Source organism: Alligator mississippiensis, chromosome 6 (assembly GCF_030867095.1).
Source record: "Alligator mississippiensis isolate rAllMis1 chromosome 6, rAllMis1, whole genome shotgun sequence".
Taxonomy (NCBI): Eukaryota; Metazoa; Chordata; order Crocodylia; family Alligatoridae; genus Alligator; species Alligator mississippiensis.
In genome coordinates this window covers 30,688,695-30,711,021 of record NC_081829.1, presented here as the reverse complement: position 1 = coordinate 30,711,021, position 22,327 = coordinate 30,688,695, and the positions used below count along the sequence as shown (strand labels likewise).

The 22,327-nt window shown below is 41.9% G+C and overlaps 1 protein-coding gene across 9 annotated transcripts in view; it reads left to right on the top strand.

Annotated features, from left to right (window-relative positions):
* The window catches only part of KCNMA1 (potassium calcium-activated channel subfamily M alpha 1), a 1,011,367-nt gene that overhangs the window by 235,565 nt on the left and 753,475 nt on the right, over window positions 1-22,327 (top strand). For all 9 annotated transcript variants that reach the window (XM_059729759.1, XM_059729758.1, XM_059729760.1 and 6 more), the window contains one exon: window positions 3,079-3,243. In XM_059729759.1, the coding sequence (XP_059585742.1) occupies window positions 3,079-3,243 (165 nt within the window). The remainder of the gene's footprint in view (window positions 1-3,078; window positions 3,244-22,327) is intronic.

The window sequence follows — 22,327 nt, the reverse complement described above, 5'->3', positions numbered from 1 at the left end:
CCGGGGCAGACCCTGCCCCAAAACCCTACTGTGGGCCACAGGATGGAAGCAGGACACTCAACAGGAGCACTGAGACCTTTGCCATGGCAGTGGCAGGGCGTTTCTTGGGCAAGGTGTGTTCAAACAGACCTAGACAGCTGACCATACCCCATGCTAGAGGCAGGCAAAACCCCCACAGTCCTTGCACCTGGGAGGTCTCTTAATACCTCAGGGGGCACCAACACCCCCTCTCCCAGCCAATCTCCCACCTCTGGCTGTGGCCAATGTCCAGGGCTTAAAGCTAAGAAGGTCAAGCTCTTCCTTGCTCCTTCAGGTGACCCGCAGAAGTCCTGAAGCCTGGGGCTATGACCCACCAATCTCCTATCACAAGGCAGGTTCTCCATTCCTCCAACCACCCTGGGCTGGGGAGGTACATGGCGTCAGGGCTCAGAGCAAAGCTTGCTCAAAGGGGCTGGGGAGCGGAGCAGTCCCCGGCGGCCATGTGGTTCCCGGCTCTGCCCCAGCCCCTGCCCCTGCCTCGCCTTGGGGAGAAGATACTGTCTGCCCCGCACTGCTCTCCCTCCACGTAGGGATGCCAGTGCAGTGAGGAATGGAGTGGAGGAGTGAGGAGCAGAGCAGAGTGGCCCCTGAGCAGCTGAGCGGTAACTTACCACCGGTAAGCATCCTGTGCCAGCCCTGTGCCTCTGTTGTGCTCCGTGCCCAAAGTTTACAGGAAACTGCAGCCCAGCTCCTCTCCAGGTGGATGTGTCGCATTAAAAAGTTACTGCATGACAAGATTTTTTATTGTGCATGGCCGCACATGTGCGCAGCTTGGAAGCAACCTTGTTTGGAACAAACAGTCGGGTAGTTAAAGGCTGCTATCAAATCCCCTCTCGGTCTTCTCTTCTCCAAACTAAATAAATCCAGTTTCCTCAGCCTCTCCTCATAAGTCAAGTGCCCCAGCCCTCAAACCATTTTTGTTGCCAGACTTGGGTTAGCTGAAGTCCAGTATATTTTTTTCTTGAGGTATCCAGTTCATGCTGTCACGAATCCATTCAGAAAAATGGAACCTTTAGTTCTCTGCTAGCCATTACTTTCAGAGTTCACGATATACATTTTATCCTTAATTTACCTCTGAATGGAAATATGTAATTTCATTTGAAAACAATGACATGACCCCTCCCCTTCCCCTGCTCCCTCCAAGATCTATCAATGACAACAGTATTTTTTAGAATCTTTATTCTGTGGTATTACTCTACCTTTAAGATGAAAGGAGAACTAGTTGGGTTAACTGAAGTTCCGTATATTTTTCCATCACCAATCCATTCAGAAAAAATCTAAATTATTAGATTTTTTTTCTTTCCTGTTTTACAATAAAAATATTATTTTTGGAAAAATACATTTCATATAAGTTGACTAAGTTGTCTTGGCAATGCCATAGGTCATTAGTTCCCCTGGCCAGTATTGAATCCTAAGCAAATGTCTGTGCCTCAATAGCAGTTATTATTCAAAAGTTTGTTTATTTCTGTGGATTGTGTGTGTGTAAATCTGTATAGTGCCTTAAATCCTGATTGCAAGGTCTGATTCATCCTATCCACATTTATCAGTGTATAAGGTCCAGATATGCAAATGAAAAGAAAAGTAGCTTTTATTTTTCCCAGATGTTTACTTATCCAGTACTTTTAAAATTATAATTATTAATATTAGAAAAACTGGTCCAATTTTTGGGGACACCCCTTAGAACGAGGTATAACAAAAAGGGCAATATACATTTAAATTAGTTAGGTTAGTTAGTTAATTGAGATGCAAAGCTGTGAGATTCTGGAAAAATAACTGGCTTCAAGCTATTTTGTTAGTTTTCCTGTAATGTTCTTTGTTCACAAATCCCATATAATTGCTGTATTAGTTCAGTTATGCCTGTCAGGAAATACCTTTGGGCATATGCTTCATAATATGCACAAAGTCTTAACAGTACCACTGTGCATCATGTCAGGTGTGGTTTCCTACTCATCACCATCTTCACCAGTTGCATACCTTCAGTTGTGGTAAATTCTCAAAGGGACTGGTAGAAAACATAGAGTGTTTTTAAAATGTGATCTTTCAAGGTGTTTGTGCCTTCCTGCTTCGTGCCAAGTGCCCTCAGCTTCCATGTAGGTTACAGAGAGCGAAGCTGATCAGTATATAAGAGGACAGAGTTCTGCTGCCTCACTTTTACATTGTTTGTCCAGCATAGTTTGTCAGATTATCAGGAAGTCATTAGTATTGTATTGGTCTGCTGTCACCAAAGGCAGGCTTGTGACACATCATGATACTTTGCACATGGTCTGTTTCTAAATAATGCATTACAATCTAAGCTAGCTTTGTCTGTCCTTTCCTTTTGACTCCTCTTTAGTATCCTTGACTTTTGCACACAGAAGCCGGTTGAAGGAGTATGGCATTTTTACTTCATTATCCACCAACAGCAAATATGAACTCCAGTGTGCGACTCATCAGTCTGCTTAGTGTTGATCAAACTCCTCTTTAATTTTGATCTCTGAGCTCCATACAGGCCAGCACTTGCAGACAGAGGAGTTCCTGTGATATATCATATATATTAAAGCACATACCTCCATTGAAGCAAGGGTTTACTGATAGTACATGAGTTTCCTGACGATTCTCAGCTGTGTTTTGTTTCTCTTGCTCTTGATAATTATTGTTTTGTTACATTACACTTCTAAGTGTAGGTTTATTCAGCAAATTAATTCAAGAGATTGTAAATTAAAAAATTATATAATTTATAGTCGCATTTTTATGCACCTATTTGAATTAACTTTAGATTGCACTGTATGGGTGTATAATAAATATATGAATATGTGGCACTGTAATTAGACATCATAACTGCCAATGCATAGCACACAAAACTAGGGATGGAACCCTGAATCTTTGGTCAATAGACTCATGAACATGTAACCAAGTCAATTTGAGCTAGCAGAGAGCAGTGATTTGCATATTTACTAGCTGGAGAATTTTAATTACAACTCTGAACTAGTGCTTTAATTGGCTCTAGCTGTTAAACTGTTACTTTTACATACCTAAATGTTCTAAACCTTTACTCTGCAGGAAGCCCAGAAAATTAATGGCAGTGGGGACACCCAGGCTGATGGCACCTGCAAACCTACGGATGAAAAAGAAGAGACTGTGGCAGCAGAAGTGGGCTGGATGACCTCTGTAAAAGACTGGGCAGGAGTGATGATATCTGCCCAGACTTTAACTGGCAGAGTTCTTGTGAGTTTTCAGTGATTTCTTGCATTCTTATTTAAAAAGAGTAATTGTTCATGTGAATTTTCTTGTTTTGCTCTGTTGTTTTGCTAATCAACTCTGCCAGACTGGTAACTTTCTCCCCTCATTATTTCTCTTTTGGGAAAAAAAAAAAAAAGGCAGACTGGTTGTCATTGTGAAAGAAGTAATTGAGACAGAGATATGAAAGTCCATGTCTGCTGCAATAGAAACTGGGTTCTTTTTGGGTGGGGAGGGGTTTCCAGCTCAGGCAAGTATTTTTTGTGGCATAATTTTGCACCAGTTAATGGTGCTCAGAATTTGGCACTCTTCAGTTTGTGCTTTTACTACCTATCCAGGAATGTCCAATATTGTAAAGCAAAATGTGCCTGTAGAACTGGAGTTTGGATTGATAAGCAGGCTCAGCAAGTATGTTTTTTTACATTCAGGTAGGATCTGTAGAACAGGACACAAATTACATGTTCAGTGTGAACTAACTTAGTTGCCACAAAAGTATGTGGATTTTATATCTTTTTTTATGTGCTCAGAAAAACTTGCTATGTAATATGCTAACCCAGTTTAACCAAATGGAACTATGAGTCAGAAACTGAAATTATATAATGCATCATTAAATGTACACCATTTAGTGTAAACCTGGGAAGTTGCACTCAAGATCAGTTAGCTAATTTTATAGTTGGGTTACTTGATATGCAATCCTCTGGGCCTCCTTTTGAAGTCCACGGAAGTCACAAGAAGTCTTTGGATTAGCTCCTGTGCTTGCAGTGTTATGCTTGATTTAGAACCTAGATGTTTTACATTCTCCAACAGGCTTAAAGTTACGCAACCCCTGTGAAGCCAGTGGGCTAAATAGCATTTCATTGACATAACTGAAAGGAGAATTTTGCCCTTCATTGCTAATTTGGGGATTCTGCCCTATATTCTTGCAATAGGGACCTAAGATAAGGATTGTAATATTTGAACTATTATTTTCCTTGTTTTCTGAGCATCTTCTGCTTTAAAACTATTGCTAGGGGGAGGGGAAAAAAGACATTTTTGGGGCTTGTAGACTGACAGTGATGACAGTACCTGGCCCAGATTAACTGAGTCTGCTGGAGCGTGGTAATTGCTGCACTCCAGCAGACTCCAGAGTCTCATGTATCAGCATCCCCATGTTGAAAAATGGCAGCAGGGGTGCTTTAATTAAACCTTGTTTGATGAGTTTTGGGTAAAGTGCCTCTGTTGCCATTTTTCAGCTCAGGGATACTGATACACGAGATGCTCTGGGCACTTTCATCAGTGTGGCTCTCAGAGCTGCTCTAATTAAAGTGCAGTCCCCCCCACCACTCTTGGAGCATGTGTGTAAATGCCCATAGACTGATTTAAAAGTGACAGAATCTAGTGTAAGATTTGCCCATCTCCCCCCGACCAAAGGGCAAATGCGTGTTCTCTTCAATCTAAACTATGCAGTTTTCTGTAAGTGGCATAGTTTACAGAAAACTGCATAGTTTAGATTGATTCCACCTTGGGCTTTTTGAATGTCTGTACCTAACCTGAGCAAGGATCAAAGCCTAGATGGCTTAGAGAAGTAATCATGAAGAATTGGCAGACAAGGTTGTCTGGGTAGATGTGATATCTTTTATTAGGTCAATTAAATACTTGGAAAAATTGTTCAAGTTTTGGGCACAAACGCCATTCTTCAAGCACAGGGAAAGCATGTTTGTTTGCTTTCCTGGATGTGCCACTGCCCATGTGCCTCATCATTGCTGAGGCTGGGAGTGATCGGGAGATCCCCAGCGCAGTTATATGGACACCCCCAGCCAGGAGGAAGAGGGGCAGGAGCAGCACAGCTGCTTGGGGTGGTGACCTTGTCCCCATATCAGTCCGCAGTGCTGTGGGTGTTTCCCTGGCCCCATCACCTGCATGCTTCACTGCCCAGCCCAGCTTCTCCTGAACAGCTGCTGGAGGCAGGGAAGCAGAGATCAGCTGAGGTGGGGATAGAACGGTGGTGTGTGTGGGTATGTGGTACCCCTCCCCTCCCCCCCGGCACCTTCCTAAGTACAGTGCCCTAGGTAGTTGTCCGCATCACCCACCTCTAAGGCCAGCTTTGCTTGAATGGGACAGCTGCAGAGATGAGGTGCCGTAGGTCAGGGAAGTGACTCTTGGAACATCTTAGCCTGGTCTTAGTGGTCAAGGAACAGACTGCAGAAAGATGGTTTGGGCTGAAGGGCACCCCTAAAGGTGTGAGAACATTTCAGGAGCATGTCTCAAATCCGTATCTAACTGAATTCAGGGTTAGGGTGTCACATATAGCTTAAACCAATTTCCTGTGCCATGCCTGACAGGGCAATGGAGAGCAGTCGTTCACTCTCTTTGTTATTGCATCTTTTCAAATATTTAAAAACTGCTACCCCATTAAAGCTGCAGACATCTGTGGTATGATCTGCACTTACTCCATAAGGATCATCACCGCAGGTAAATTTAAAATGGACATTTTATTTGGACAATTCTTTCACACTTAACATCAGTTGATTCTGCTTGCTGGCTTATTAACCTGTGGAACCCATCTTCTCCAAAGCTAAATACAAATCATTAAAAAAGCTGAGGCTTGAATGGATTGAATCTTTGCAGGTTAGTCTAAGCTGTGTAGATTGAATTGATAAGCAAGTGATTCTGGAAATGCTGCCACATGCCTGCAGTGGCCCAAGCCAGAAGCCAGGAGAGGAATGGGGGAGGCTAGAGCATGACTCCCTGCTCAGGTGGAGCACACATCTTGGGGTAAGGCTAGTCCGCTTAGCCTGCAAGGCGGGATTTACAGGGGAGATGCAAAGCATTCTGGGATGCTGGGGGACTGTGAGTTAACTTGAATCTTAAGGGGATCTGGGACCCTTAACCTGAATCAGTTAAGTCTGATACTACATCCATCTAGGTTCATTTTACACCAGTTCTGGCCATTTTGAAAGCAGTTTATGTGAACCAAACTTCTGTTATGTTACAGATTTGAACTGGTTTCCAATTGCTTATACCGGTTTATGTGTGAGTTCTGTCCCTAGCCTGACTGCCTATATGATATTGCTTTTAGATTTAGCACTGACCTTCTCTGTGTGAGACTGACATATCAATCACTTTATGAAAAATGCTGTATTGATTTTTTTTTCATATACTTTCTTGACATTCTCTACAATAAATGTGGCAAAATCTTAAAGCCCTGATTCTTTCCTGGTCATTTTTTGATGCATTTCTTTGCATGAGATAATGTGTTCATCAAGGAAGAAATTAACCCCAGAGCAGGACTCTTGTCTAAAGAACTATGCCCCACTTAAATTCTGAAGTGGATCACAGATTTTATCCTTATGTCCTCTGGGCAGGGGTGGATATCATCATAAATGCAAACAATCTTGTATTAAGAATGAAGTGTAAAAATGGAGCACTCGGTGTTAATCAATATCATTAAGGCATTAGGAGAGCCTTTTTTCAATTATGGTAATTGGTAATTTTATTAAGTTTTTATATTTTAAGTATAACATTGTCCCATGCAAGCAAGAGTATATTTCCAATGCATGATCTCTAGGCATATGGCAGGGTCAATTTGTACGTTATCAATTAATTAAATCCAAGATGCATAAGCTCTCATGAACAGCATTTCGCTTCCTCAGATGCTGTGAAGGGACTGCAGGAAGCAGAGCATCAAAAAATAAATCAGTGGAAGAGGGAGGGGGAAAAAAGGGGGCACTGCAGGGAGAAGCTAGGTAGCTAGGAGAGAGAAAGACAAAAATGTTTACCCCTATGCCCCTCAATTGTTTACAAAACATAACCTAGGTAATGGGATAAGAATTCATAGACTTGGTTTAGAGCAATAGTGATCAACTTTCTGGGTTTATGTGCCAAATCTATTCACATCCCAACATTACCCCTCACCCTGTGCTGGATCCAGCCATGTGCTGGCATGACCCTGTGTACCAGATCCAGCTGTTTCCTGGTGTCATCTAGTGCTCAGGGACACTTCATCCAGCCCATAGAGCTCCCCCTATCCCCACTGGGTCCAGAAATTTGACAACAGGAGAATGGCTAATAACAGTGTCATCACTTGCCTACCATCAAATGTTCAGACCCATGGGGAGATCCACAGGCTGGATGTTGCCTGTGGACCAGAGGTTGAACACCACTGGTTTAAACCATACTTTATGCAACCAAATTTGTGGATGATTTCTTGTTCCTCAGTTTCCTGTTCAAGTTGGTTTTTACAATTCTGTTGTCTGTGAACAGCCACGTTGATATTTGTGATCGAATGTCCAGGGAGAGTAGAGTATTCCAATGCAGGCTTGTGTGTCTTGCTGCAACTGATGTCAGATCAGCATTCATTCTTGCACTTAGGGATAGTCTCAGCTGTAGTCAGCCAAGGGTCACTGTAAAATGGTGATGGTGTATATAGTTAGTAGAAGAGCAAATGATTGAACCTTGGTCATGATAATCCATGTTACTTGTTCACTGATGATATAGTCTATATTAATGAGGGGGTACAAGTGGCATCTGGGTCCAGAGCAAAATTTAGTGCCTTGGTGAAAATAGGAATTAGGTTATCTGTTGTTAGAGAGACTCTGTTTGAGGTTTGGGGACAGACTTGTCCCGCATGGCTATTTTAAGATGGTTGTCATCTACTCGGGATGGTAACTTTTTCATGTACCTAAGTTTAGCTGGACTAGCACAGAGTGCTTTAGTGAATAATCAGTTCAGAATTCAAGATGCATTAAGTTTACTTGGACATATGCATGTCACATATTTCAGAACCTTGATGGGTGCTATGTGGTTCACAGAAATGTGTTTCTAATGTCACTATTAATTAACCTTCTGGTAGTATTAACTTTCCATGAACAGTTCAGCCCAGTGACATGTTCCTTAAAATATTTTTGGGAAATGAACATGGCTGAACCAAGTATGATATTATCATAAAAAATATTTGTAGGAAAATATTTTGAATCACACATGAATTACTAGTTTTTGTTTAAGTGTAGAAATTTCTGTTCCATTAAAAAAGAAGCCAATGGCCTTCTAGTGCTGTTGAGAATCAAAATTAGATGAGGGAAAGCTGTAACTAAATAAATTATATTACCTTTCACATTGTAGGCCAGGCTTTAAATGAAAATCAATCTTGCACGTTCACTATTAAATAGCCTTTAGGAAGTGGTCCACTGAGCAATGTCTCGAGAAGCAGAGTCATAACTGATTTTTAGTGCATGAACATCTGAAAGCTGTTGTATAACTGATGTCTGAATTTATTTAGGAAGTGAAGGAGATAAGTTAGCAAAGTGTAGTATAAACATCAGCATAAAGTAGAGCTTGATTAACATTTTCTTTTCATAGAAAAATATGGTTTTGTTATTGTCTTACCTGGGCAGTGGAAGTAAATTGCTGCAGAGTACTACTGAGGCAGCTAAATTGAATATTCTTTGGATTTACTCCTGTTAAACCCAACTGTAGTTTAGCTTTCAGCTTTTTCTTGAAAACTTCATGAAGTATCTTTTGTATGTTTTTGCTTGAAACAGTATTTTACTTGAAAAATTTCATAGATATTTCTTATTAGGCAAGGGTTAATAGACTGCACAAAAGAGGTTACCTTAAAAATCTAGATCAGAGGACTTCCCCAGTCTTGCAGCTGTTAAAGCCATTTGGAATTTTTCCAACAATTTGTAGGATTTATTGTTTGTTTTTGTTTGGGGGGAGAAGATTTGGGAGCGGGGGAGATGGGAAATTTTGATTCAGAACTGGAACTGATCATGACAGTCAGTTTTGATCAACTTCTTTTGGGGAAAAAAAATCTCGTGGACATAATACAATGTTTGCTGATGTCTTTCAAAATCATCAAAAAGTTGTGGGGGGGGTCACTTGTTTTTTTTTTAATGTAAGCTAAGAAGGTCAGTTAATAATACTGTGATATTATTTTTCCCAGAGGTTAACATTGAAATTAAACCTTTAAAAATGTTGAAAGAAAACATTTCAATTAGCCTGAAATTACATTTTTATTGGAATTTTGATTGGAAAACATGACATTTTAAAGTTCAATTCCTTGAAAATTTTCCTGGGATGGGAAAATAATTTCCTGATCAAATCAACAGAACTTCTGTAGAAACAGAGAATATCATTTCTGTTCTACTGCTTCCTAGTTTGCTGCAAAAACTGCAGCAAGGCATGTTTTAACCATGTAATGACTGTTCATGAAATTTCCTTAGAAGGGATTCCAAACTATAGAATGGCAAAGTTCCTGTATACTGTCAATACACCTGATAAAAAAGTAATTTTCTATGAGCATTTTGAAAGACATTATTTTTTCTGAATGTTTTACTTTTCATTAACACGAAGTGAAAAAAATACTTGAATTGAAATAAAAATTATACTTACTTTTTTGGTTTTTTGAGTTTCCTTCCACCCCAATCAAAATGGAGGGGGGAACTAAGAAAATGGAAGAGGAAACCAAAACTTTTCCCCAAAATTACATTTTTAGTTTGAATCAAAACTAAATGAAGTACTGTATTTCAAACAAAAATTGAAAAACTTTGAAATACATAGATTTCCTACCAAAATTTTGTGTGTATGCATGTGAGTGAGATCATAAAGAGGTAGAACTGGAAAGGATCTCCAGGAGTCATCTAGTCCAACCCCCTTCTTGAGGCAGGATCGTCCGTATCTAAACTATCCTATACAGTCCATATTCTAAACTCTACATAAAACTATCATCAACCCTGACACAATGTAGACCTAACACTTAACCTGTCACAGGTAAAGCAGGGGAACCATGCCAGCCAATGTCTTGCTTCTATGAAATGTTGTCACTATATGCTCAATAGGTCCAAGTAGAGGGCCATGCTGTCTGCTACAGAGGAAAGCAAACCCCGCCACAGTCCATACCAATCTGACCATGGGGTAAAATTCCTTCCTGATCTCTGACCCTTAGCAAAGGGGCAAGACCCTGTAACCAGGAACCTCTGGCTTTAGTCCCAGCAGGAGCATTGGCACTATCCAGTCAAAGTCTCCTGCCTTGGCTGTAGCCAATACCCTATGCCTCTGAGGAAGGCTTAAAAACACCCAGAGACATGTAGCAGAAGGGAGGAGTAGGGGTGATTAGGGCAACTAATGTAAACCAGAAGCATGGGAAATATCCATAATAGAACATAGACATAGCTACTGTCCAACCTCTTGAACAGCTCCAGTGATGAAAAGTCCACAACTTCCCTAAACAGTCTGTTCCACTGCCTCACTATTCTAACACTGAAGAAATCTAAACTTTGCTGCAACTTTAAGCCATCAGTATGTGTCCTCCTCTCTGCAGCAAGAGAGAAAAGGTACTTTCCTTCTTCAAGTAATTGAAGACTGCTATCATGATCCTTCTTAAGTGCCTTTTCCTCAAGTTGAACATGCCTAACAAGCTCTTTCAGTCTCTCCTCATATGACTTGCTTTTCAAGCACTTGATCACCCTCATTGCCTGCCTCTGGACCCTAACTTCTCCATGTCCTTTTAAAATGTGAAGCTCAGAACTGCACAGTTCTCCAGTTGAAGCCTAACCAGTGCTGAGTAGAGAGGCACTAACACTTCAAACTTCTATTGATGCATCACAAAATTGCTTTTACCTTTTGTGCGGCTGCATTACACTACAAACTTGAATTGAGTCTGTGATGCACTGAGACTCCTAAGTCTTTTTCCATAGTGCTGCCAACCAGCCAGGTGTCACCCATTTTATATTTGTGTTTTTGATTATTCTTTCCAAGGTGTAGCCCTTTGCATTTGTCCACATTTAGCTTCATCCTTTTAGCTCTAGCTCAACTTTTTAATCTGTCAGGATCCTTCTGAATTGTATTTGTGTCCTCCAACGTATTTGCAATCCTTCCCAGTTTTGTATCATCTGTAAACTTCATCAAGAAGTTTTTTTATGCCAGCATCCAAATCATTAATAAACATTTTGAACATCACCAGGCCCAGGAGAGATCCCTGTGGGACTCCACTTGAAACCTTCTGCCATTCTGACATGGACCTGTTAATAATTACCCTTTGCTTGTGGCTATTAAGCCAGTTATCTATGCACCTTGTAGTAGTTTTATGTAGCCCACATTTCTCCAATTTGTTTATGAGACGGTTGTGTGGAACCTTGTCAAAAGCCTGCCCAAAGTCCAGATACACTGTATCCACAGCATTGCCCTCATCCACCTAAGTAGTCACTTTGTCAAAGAAAGAGATCAAGTTTGTTTGATATGTATCATTGCAAGCCTATATCTGGATCTGTAAACAGTAGGTCTCTTATCTGTGTAAGGAAACAAAGATGTGCAGGGAGGCTTATCACTGTTCTGAGCAGCAGGAACTAGCTATTGACAAAAAAAAATACATTTCATCGGGCCAGACATTCTGGTTGGTGTCTAAGTACACAGGGCACCATCTGCCAATGAAGAAATATAGCTTCATCTCAGACCACTGTGCAAAGTATTCCATATTACTGTGGTCTTCTAGTACATGATTTCCTTTGTGTAGCAAAAGTGTGTTCAAAGCTTTTTAATCTCTTCTGCTGTGTATTTCTAGGTTCATCTACTGCCAGTTTAAAGAATCAGTTTATTTTCCCCATTTTTAGACAGCTAATTCCCCTTCCCCCCCCCTTTTAATTAGAAAGGTTAGCAGATTCATTAACTGCATTTACACAATAATGGATATGGAGGGGAGTACTATTTAAACTGATCTAAATATCTTTGTAACTGACATTTATTTAAAATGAAACATTTTAATATACAGAAAAGAAATACATCTTTGACTTTGTTTCCCATTTCAATTTTGTTTTCCTCTTCATCTTTCTTTGTTACAATCATTATTATTTGTATTACCATAGCACTTGGAAGGCACATTGTTCTGTGTCACCTTGAGGCCCAGAATGAAGAGATACAAATATGCAGTACTATGTAAAAGAGTATAAGATGATGTCTTAGTTCAAAAGCACAAGCTGAGATGCTACTGTATAAAGCCTGCTGTGATCAACAGAGACGGAAATGTGAAACCTCAGGTTACTTCCAAAGTGCGTCTTGATTGTTATCACCTTCTCCCTTCTGTTTGTATTATTTATTTTCCCTGCGTGTTCCCTGAAGAGGAAACACGCTTCAGTTGTGAAATGTACGAAACGTGTTGGCCAATGTTCATTAGATGAGACAGCTTATTGGCTTTTGATTTTAGTGACATGACCTGATATGGTTTTGAAAATAAACAAATGAATATGAAAAGGTGCTGTAAGATTTACAGGTGGAAATGCACTTTTTGGGGGGGGAGTTCTGCTTATAGACCATAGAAGATGACCAGATAATGAAGACAGCCATTTCAGTTGTTCACATAGCATAGATAGATGTCAAATACTATTCATTTCAATATTAAACACACTGCTCAAGTCAAAGTAAACCTTCCTTCTAATTCATTGAGGAGTATTAGAGTGTTTTTTAAATTAAGGTAGCCCACAGAGTATGCATGAAACATGATTTGTTTGGAAATAACTTTTATTGGACCCACCGTGTAGTAGGCAGATATATAAAGACAAGGTTTCTGTGGGACAGAGCTGTGCTGCTATCCAGCGTGTCCACAGGTGGCAGATAGTGGAATGACCTTCAGGGAAGATTAACTGTGAAATTACCATGTCATCTGGACTCCTAAAGCCAGTTTTTTTCTCCCAGCTCAGCCAAGGTGTATGCTCAGAAGGAGGGCAGAGAAATCACTTCAGGGATGTTCTCAAGGTCAACTTAAAAAAAATGCAACATAGATGTCAACTCATGGGAGACTATTACCCAGGACCACTCCAAGTGGAAGAAGAGTCTGCTTCAGGGACCTCAGTACTTTGAAACCTCACAACAACAACAACAGGAGATGGAAAAGTGGGAGCTGTAGAAACAGCATGTTGTGGACAAAATCAAGAATCCACTGCCACCCACACCACATGGAAACACATGTCTGAGCTACAGTAGAGTCTGTCTAGGATCCTGGATAGGCATCATCAGCCATCTTTGGACACACACATAAGACAATCGTCATCAACTGCGAGGGATTGCTGAAGAACAACAACAACAAAGACAAGCTTTAGGGCACAAAGTGGCTTGCTGTAGATGTGGTAAAGAAACAGGTACAGCCTAAGCTAAATATGCAGTGGAACATTACTTTTGTTTACCCCTTTATGCAAATGAAAGTGGTCATTTAAGAAGGGAAGTGAGCTGTAAACCTGTTGAGCAAAGAGAAGTTAACATAAGTAGTTACAGACCAAGTAAAGAACAGCTGAAATGGAGAAACCTAATTATGTAAAAGAGTAAGATCACCCAAAAGGTAAGAGGACTGTTACCACTTTCATTTACATAATGGGATTAAACAAAAGTAATTGTTCTGCTTGGCATTTAGCTTAAGTTCTATCTGCTTCTTTCCTACACCTGAGGAAAGGCACTTAGTGTCCTAAGGCATGTCTAACATCTCTGTCAACTATGTAGTTGGTCCAATAAAAGATATTATCAAATGAATCCTGCTTAATTAATGCAGGAACAGCTTGCTCTCAGCATTTCACACCTCATTAATGTTTGTTACTTGGAGCCTGCTTTAGCTTCTTCTCAGTTGTTTGCACCTCATTAAGACTCCTTACATTGTTACTAGCCTACCTTCTATATGCCAGTAGCTTTGAAATTTAACTGGACCTAGTTCTTTTCAGAGCTGATAAAATAATACAGCACTGCAGTCAGGTGAGATATGTTAGAAACTGCTCACTCAGCCTGTTGGCCAAGTTTCTGATTATCAGGTGAGGCTATCCATGTTGCTTAGCATGTACTTGATGTGTTTTGTCATTCTCCCCCACCTGTTGTTTAACAGAGGGTGCATCTACATGCACTATTAATTTGATACAGGCTTACTGTACAGTAAAATACAGCACAGTAAGCCTTGCTGGGGAGCATGTCTACATGTGCATCCTATTAGGAGCAAACCTGCTCCCAATGGGAGCAGCCAGGTACAGGGCTGCTCCTGCCCTGCTCTGCCCTAGCTTGGGCAGGGCTGCTCTGCGTAAGGGGGGCAAAGGGGCCAGTCCTGATGTGCACCAGGCCAAGAGAATTCTGCCGGCTGCACTAGCAGCTGTCTCCTAGCCCCATGCACATCAGGAAGGGCCCTGATATACACAGGGCCAGGAGATAGCTGCTGCTGCAGCCTGCAGAGCTCTCCTGGCCCCATGCACACTGGGACACACAACTACCAGTGAGCCCCTTGCCCAGCAGGGAATCTCCACCCAGCAGCAGATGGGCCAAGAGCTGTCCCACTCCTGGGGCAGCTGCCGATGAGCCCCTAGCTAGGCAGATTCCCATCCAGGTGAGATCTGTTCCATTCCTGGGACAGCTGCCAGCGAGCCTGTAGCCCAGGAGCAAGACAGCTGCTGGGCAGCCCTGTGCTCCCCAGTCCCAGAGCTGCTGGTCTCCCAGCTCCTGTGGAGAGCCAGGAACCATGCAATGCCAAGGCACTGGGCGGAAGAGAACTATGCTATCTTTTGCTGATTAGCTTCTGGGGGTGCTGGGAGCTGAGTAGTACCAGGATTAGGGACAGATAACTCCCCCATCCTTTGTGGCCCCCTGCTGGTGTGGCTGACCGGGAGCCAGTTTGCTCCCAGTCAGCATCTACATGAATGCTACTGTGCAGTAACTACTGTGCAGTTAATCTAGTACCTGCATTTTCAGGTACTAGTACCTGTATTAGTCTACTGCGCAGTTAGCTAGTACTTGTATTTACAGGTACTAGCTAACTGCGCAGTAGACTAATTTACTGCACAGTAAGTGCCACGAACATGTAGATAATGATACTTTACTGTGCAGATTCATCTACTGTGCAGTAAAGTGTCTCATGTAGATGCACCCAGAATGTAGGAGTAAGAAAACCAAGAGTGTTTTAAAATAATAAACTTTTTGCATAAAGCAGATGATGCCAAGAGCTATAGATATAAATGAAAACAATACCCTTGATATCCTTTGTAGAATTTTTAAATTGCTTGACGGAATTATGTCCCTATTATAGAATTGTCTTGGGTTGTTTAAAATTTTGTACCAAGGCTACCCATCATCATTACTTTAGATAGGACTTCTTTTAGCCTCCTCTCTTTCCATATAATACCTTTCAGGTTTTCTTTCCTCTTAGAAATAATACCATAATAAAACAGGTAGCTCTGTTCTACAGAACCCTGGTGTTCTCATGTGTTCATTGTATAAACTAACTCATTTATTGCAAAAAAGCTGATTCAAGAAAACCAATTCTTTTGGCTAAAATGCATGTTTCCTTTATTTAAAACCCTGTGTCATTTGCTTTCCATTTGCTTCCCCAGAGGTGCATTAAAATTGGTATTGGAAATGCCTGTATGGTCAATGGGATTTAATCTTGTAAGTATCAACGTTGCTTTTAACAAGTTTTTGAAATTTGCTTTTAACAAGTTTTTGAAATGTTTATTAACAATCTAAAAGAGTTCATATTTAATCCAGAATTGCACGTTCAATTTAAGAATATTCAACCTGTTGGTGGTGGCATGGGTGTTAAGTGGCATAAAGATTATATTACAATAAAGGGTCTAAATTCGATGTAAAATTTCTTAAGAGATTCAGTCACATTCAAAATTAATCTAAAACACCGAACTATTAGTTATGGACTGCTGCTGGTTCCCAAATGATTTTTTTAAAATTATTTGAATGAAAGAAAAATGTTCCCCTGAATAGTGTAATGAAAGGAGATACTGTAAAAGATAAAGCTAGTCAGTGTATTGTTGCAGTCATTACAGCCTTATTGAAGAAGGAGCTGTACAGTGTAACAAGTCAGTGTGACATGACTTTTCCTTAAAAAAGAGTTGTTTGGTAGTTGTGGTAGGGAGGGCCTATGTCAAAGTAATAGTAAGAAGCCCAACAGCTTCCAAGAATGTTACTATAGCATGTTGATGTGTAGAAATTTTTATCTAAAAGTAAACATAAATCTACTGCTGTTGAATTGCATTCATTGTTTGGTTTTTGTTATTATACTGCATATTCAAGTACAGCTTATTCAGGAAACAAATGTAAAGTAGCATTCCTTTAGATTCTGCTTGAACCTTCTGCTCAACTGCAGTCCATATTCTTTTTTCTTTGTCACTTTTTTTTCAGCTTCATGCTTTACCTTATGCTGTCTACTATGGTGATATTGAGACTAAATCTTATTAAAATAGCCAGACTTGATTGTCTCATCATGGTATTCATATTACACTCAGTGGTATGGTATGCACACGACCACCTTCCAATACTAAAGTAGAGCAACAAACTCTTACCAGTCCAGCCATAGTTCACCATAAACTTATAGCATAAATAACTGTGTCTTTATTTTCTTCTCTCTTGCTTGCCCTCCAGTTCTCTAAGCAACTCTTTTAGGTGCCACTTTACAGCTCTTCTCAACACTTTTTTTCATTTGCTGGGAGAGGATAAAATTACAGTTTACAAAATGGAAGCTAGATGCTCACTGCTTGCAGTTGGAATATTAGAAATAACACAGATTTCAACTCCCCTCCACTCTATCCACCTCTAGGGAAGTAGTTGATAATATTTTTTTTTCTTTACTGGCTAGGATATCTACAGTTGTTATGGAAACAAAGAAAAGTTTCTGTAGAGCTTCTAGCAAAAAAGAAACTGAGTATTTAAGAAACTGTACCTTGTCTGTGGAGCAGCTTTGTCAGCTTCAGCTGAGACAAGACTTCCTACCTGGTTCCACTATAGTGGTCATTATGTCAATTGCTTACCCAGGAGAAAAAATGGCAGTGCAATTTTTTCACTTGTTTTCTTCTATTTTAACACATGACCTGTAAATGGATGGCAGTTAGATGTGCTGTATTTTTCTCTCTTGTGCAATCCTATATATGGCTTTTACCTGCTGCCTTGGCTCAGGGACTCCCTACCAAATAATGTAAACAGGAAAGGCATGAATCTGTGTTTATCAGGAATCCCTAACTAAATACTATCTGTGCACTGGGGAAGGTGTGGTCAAAGAAGGGGCATTCCAGAGTACAGGGGTGACTCTTAAATACACTATTTTAATGGGGGACAGATTTCATAGTTTCATATTTGGTAGGGTCAGAAGGGACCTGTGCAGATCATCAAGTCCGACCCCCTGCCATGGCAGGAAAAAGTACTGGGGTCAAACGACCCCAGCAAGGTGTTTGTCTAACCTCCTCTTAAAGACCCTCAGGGTAGGATCTGGCACTACTTCGCTTGGAAGTTGGTTTCAGATCCTAGCCACCCTGACAGTGAAGTAGCGCCTCCTGATGTCTAGTCTGAATCTACCCTCTGCCAGCTTGTGACTGTTATTTCTAGCCACTCCTGGTAGTGCTCGGGGGAACAGGGACCTGCTGGTCCCCTCTGACTAGTTTGTAACTGGCCACTAGATCCCCCCTCAGCCTTCTCTTGTGGAGGCTGAACAGGTTCAAGTCCCTTAGCCTCTCATCGTAGGGCCTGCCCTGCTGCCCCCTGATCATGCGAGTGGCCCTCCTCTGAACCCTCTCAATGCTGTCCACATCCCTCCTGAAGTGCGACGCCCAGAACTGGACGCAGTACTCCAACTGCGGCCTGACCAGTGCCACATAGAGGGGGAGGATCACCTCCTTGGACCTGCTTGAGATGCCTCTGTGGATGCATGACAAGGTGTGTTTGGCCTTCCTGACTGCATCCCTACACTGTCAGGCCATGTTCATTTTGGCATCAATAATGACTCCAAGATCCTTTGCTGCCTCTGCACTGACAAGAAGGGAGCTCCCCAGCCTGTAGGTATGCTGCTGGTTCTTCCTCCCCAGGTGCATCACCTTGCACTTGTCAGTGTTCAGACCCATCCTGTTCTCATCTGCCCACCCCTGTAACCTGTCTATGTCCAATTGCAGCCTATTCCTCCCTTCTAGCATGCCCACATCCCTCCACATCTTAGTGTCATCAGCAAGTTTGAATAGGGTGCTTTTTACCCCCTCGTCCAAGTCACTGATGAAGATGTTGAACAGCGCGGGTCCGAGGACCAAGCCCTGGGGGACCCCACTGCCCACATCCCTCCAGTTCGAAAATGACCCATCCATCACCACTCTCTGGGTGCGGCCCTCCAGCCAGTTAGTGACCCATTTGATTGTGTAGGTGTTGACGCCACAGTCCCTTAGTTTTTTAATGAGAATGGGGTGAGAGACACTGTCGAAGGCCTTCCTGAAGTCCAGAAAGACTATGTCCACTGCGACCCCTGCATCTAAGGATTTTGTGACCTAGTCATAGAAGGCCACCAGGTTGGTCTGACAGGACCTGCCTCTAATGAACCCATGTTGGTTGCCCATAAGCATAACCTCCCCTGCTGGCCCCTCATGGACATGCACCAGGATAATTCTCTCAAAAAGGTTACCTAGGATCGAGATAAGACTAACTAGCCCATAGTTCCCTGGGTCCTCCTTCCTCCCTTTTTTGAAAATCAGAACCACATTGGCCCTTTTCCAGTCCTCTGGCACCACACCGGAGCACCACGAGTGCTCATAAAGCCGTGCCAGAAGTCCCACAATGACCTCTGCTAATTCCCTCAGCACTCTGGGGTGGAGGTCGTCAGGACCTGCTGATTTAAATACGTCCAGGACCTCCAGAAGTTCCCTGACTAGATCCTGACTGACCCTAAGCCTGGGTGCTCCTCCCCTGGGGCCTCAGGGGGTCCCGGCGGATGGGCTGATCTGGTCCCTGCTCAGGAAAATGGAGGCAAAGAAATCGTTAAATAGGTTAGCCTTGTTGTCTGGTGCAACAACCAGATTTCCTAGCATGTCTTGTAGAGGCCTCGGTACCTTCTTTTTGCCCCCTATGTATTTAAAAAAGAACTTCTTGTTCTCCTTGATTCGGGTAGCTAGTCCCAATTCCGTCTCTGCCTTGGCCTTCCTGACTGCCCCCCTGAAGCCCCGAGCAACCGAGTTATAGTCCTCCCTGGTGATGGCCCCTCCCTTTCATTGGGTGTATGTCTCCTTTTTAGCTGGAGAGGTTCCTGGATGCTTTTGGTGAGCCATGGGGGCTTTTGCACCCTCTTGCCCCCTTTGATCCATGTTGGGATTACCTCCCTTTGGGCATGGAGGATCGTCTCCTTAAGGAACGACCACTCCTCTTGGACACCTGACTCCCCTCCCCTCCGGGACCTCAGTACTTCCCCAACTATTCTTCTTACCTCATTGAAATCCACCCTCCTGAAATCCAGGGCTGCTGCCTTGCTGCAGGCTTTTGCCACCTTGCTCTGGATGGTGAATTCCAGCAGGCGATGATCGCTGTCACCCAGGTGGTCGAGCACCCGTAGCACCCTCGCAAGGTCATTGCCTGTGGCCAGCACCACATTTCACATTTCTTTGGGTAAATGTGATATCTTTTATTAGACCAACTGAATAGTTGGGAAAAATTGTTCTTTGCAAGCTTTTAGGCACAAACAGCCCTCTAAGGGCATAGGGAGTCTGCTATTGTTTTGTGTTCTCCTGTATGAAATAGAAGCTAATATGCAAAATGCAGGTCTGTGAAAATGCAAATGTCTTGCAATGAGGATCAGAGGCCATGGGAGGTGGGAGGCGGCGGGGGGGCATCTTTTATTAGACCAACTAAATAGTTGGAAAAATTGTTCTTTGCAAGCTTTTGGGCACAAACACCCTTCTTTAGGCACAGGGAAAATCTGTTGGTGTTTGTGTGCATTGTGTTTCTACCCAGGAAAGCATACAAAGACCAACACACTTTCCCTGTGCCTGAAGAAGGGCATTTATGCCTGAAAGCTTGTAAAGAATTTTTCCAACTATTTACTTAGTCTAATAAGTAGCTAGATTGGTCCCCTGTGCAGACATGCTTAGAAAAATGTTTTGACATTTTCAAAGGATTGCTCAATTTCTCCAAACTATTGGCAGTGACTCTTGGCCTGAGACAACTTTGCTTTCCAGTCAATAGTTGCTCTACAAACCAATGCCTCCATAGATGAAAGAAAACCCTAGTCCTAACCAGCATTCCCTCTAAACTGTGTGGTGTGCGCGACCACACAAGTGCACCTGGTAGTGTGGCATGAGTGTGCCTGTGTGGCTGTGCACACCATGCAGCTTAGGGAATGCTAGTCCTAACTTAGTGTATTGCTGATTCTTGGAACTGGATTATTTAGTGCTATGATGAAAAGTCTAGATGTTTTAACTAGAATTTCCAAAGGACTATATTAAAAAAAAATAGGAGCCTAACTTCCACTCCCTTCAGTCAGAGTCAAGTTGCCCAATACTTTCTGAGGCCCCCATGAAAAATGCAAGCATTTAATATTTAAGTTGTTTCTGTCTAGGGCCTACCAACTGAATTGAATGTTGTATTGAAGAGTAGCTGAATTGGCATTTCTTGTTGAAATAAGCAAACCTACCTACCTAAAATAAATTGATTTTTCTCTGTAAGCATATAATATATTAGAGATTTGTTAAAAATAATATCAAGTAAAAGCACCCAGGAAGAAAGAAGTGTAGAGGGGCAATGTCATGCAAAATGTGTAGATGTGGTAATGGTGGTAGCTGTTTTTTGGGTTTTTTTTTAAATCACTGAAAATAAGCATGGTGCTGTGCAAAGATTAGGAAAAATGCAAAATTTAAAGAATAACAGTATATTTTTTAATGTGTGTAATTGAAGTGGATTTTCCTGGGATATTATTAGCATAGCTATATGTTGCATTTCTTGTTTCTTCAGGATATTGTGACTATTTAGTTTGAGTCTCCTGCTGCTGCTTTCCTGGTTTCTTTTAATTAAGGAGATAAGGAATGTCTTTTTTTAAGGAGTAAAAACCAGACTAAAGCCCCCTAAAGGCATCTAAAATAAAATTCAGCACCATAAAAATCATTCAGGTCCCTTTCCTTCTCCTTTTGAGATCAATGGCGGCTGTGTTTTTGACTTTTTAAAATGAGCACAGGATGAGACCTGTGCGGTATAAATTAAGTCCTTTTATTTTTCTACTGCATTTGAAGGGTTGGCACATGTCAACTTTTGTCCATTTTTTCCAAGGTTTTGTTTTCTCAGAAGATGGCCAGATGGGTCAGTACGAAATTTTTCAAGGACATCCCAAGAAATACAGACCTGAAAGACGGGCACTGACACAGTGACTCAATTAGGTCACCTAGTGTCAGAGGCCAACTTCTCATAAATGTTGGTTCTTGTTGGCTTTGTGTGCACATCTTTCCAAAATTAGCTGTAGAGACATGTACGCTGAGCTTCTGAGGTTCTTAGATAAAAAGCTGTCAGTCAGAGGACAACTATTGCACATTCTCTGGGACTTAAGGGGTTGCGCTGAATTCTATGATTGACCACTGCATTCCTGACACAGAAAAAGAGAATTCCACTATGTAAATCTAATTTTCAGTTGGCCATATTAGCCAACTTTAGAATAATAGAAAATGAGGACTGGAAGGGACCTCAGGAGGTCATCTAGTCCAACCTCCTACTCAAAGCAGGACCATCCCCAAATGTATCATCCCAGCTAAAGGTTTGTTTAACTCGCTCTTAAACCCCACCAAGAATGGAGATTCCACAACCTTTCTGGGTAGCCTGTTCCAGTGTTTTACTACCCTCCTTGAAATAATTTTTTTCCTAATATCTAACCTAAACAAATGTCCCTTGCTGGAACTTGAGACCATTGCTCCTTGTTCCGTCATTTGCCACCACTGAGAACAGCTCTATCCTCTTTGGAACCACCTTCAGATAGTTGAAGGCTGCTGTTAATTTCCCCTTCAGTCTTCTCTTCTACAGACTAAATAAACCCAGTTCCCTCAGCCTCTCTTCAAAAGTCATGTGCCCCAGCCCCTTAACCATTTTATTGCCCTCCACTGGACTTTCTCCAATTTGTCCACATCCTTTCTGTAACAGGGGGCCCAAAACTGGATGCAGGACTCCAGGGCACCTATACACAAGTGCGGAGTCTGCTCAAATGCACTAGAATTCCAGCATGTTGGAGCAGACTCAATTAATCAAGTCTGCTGGAGCATGGCAGTTGCCGCACTCCAGCAGCCTCCTGCATCATGGTGCTCGGTCCAGTACTTTTCAACATCTTTATTAAAGATTTGGATGTATT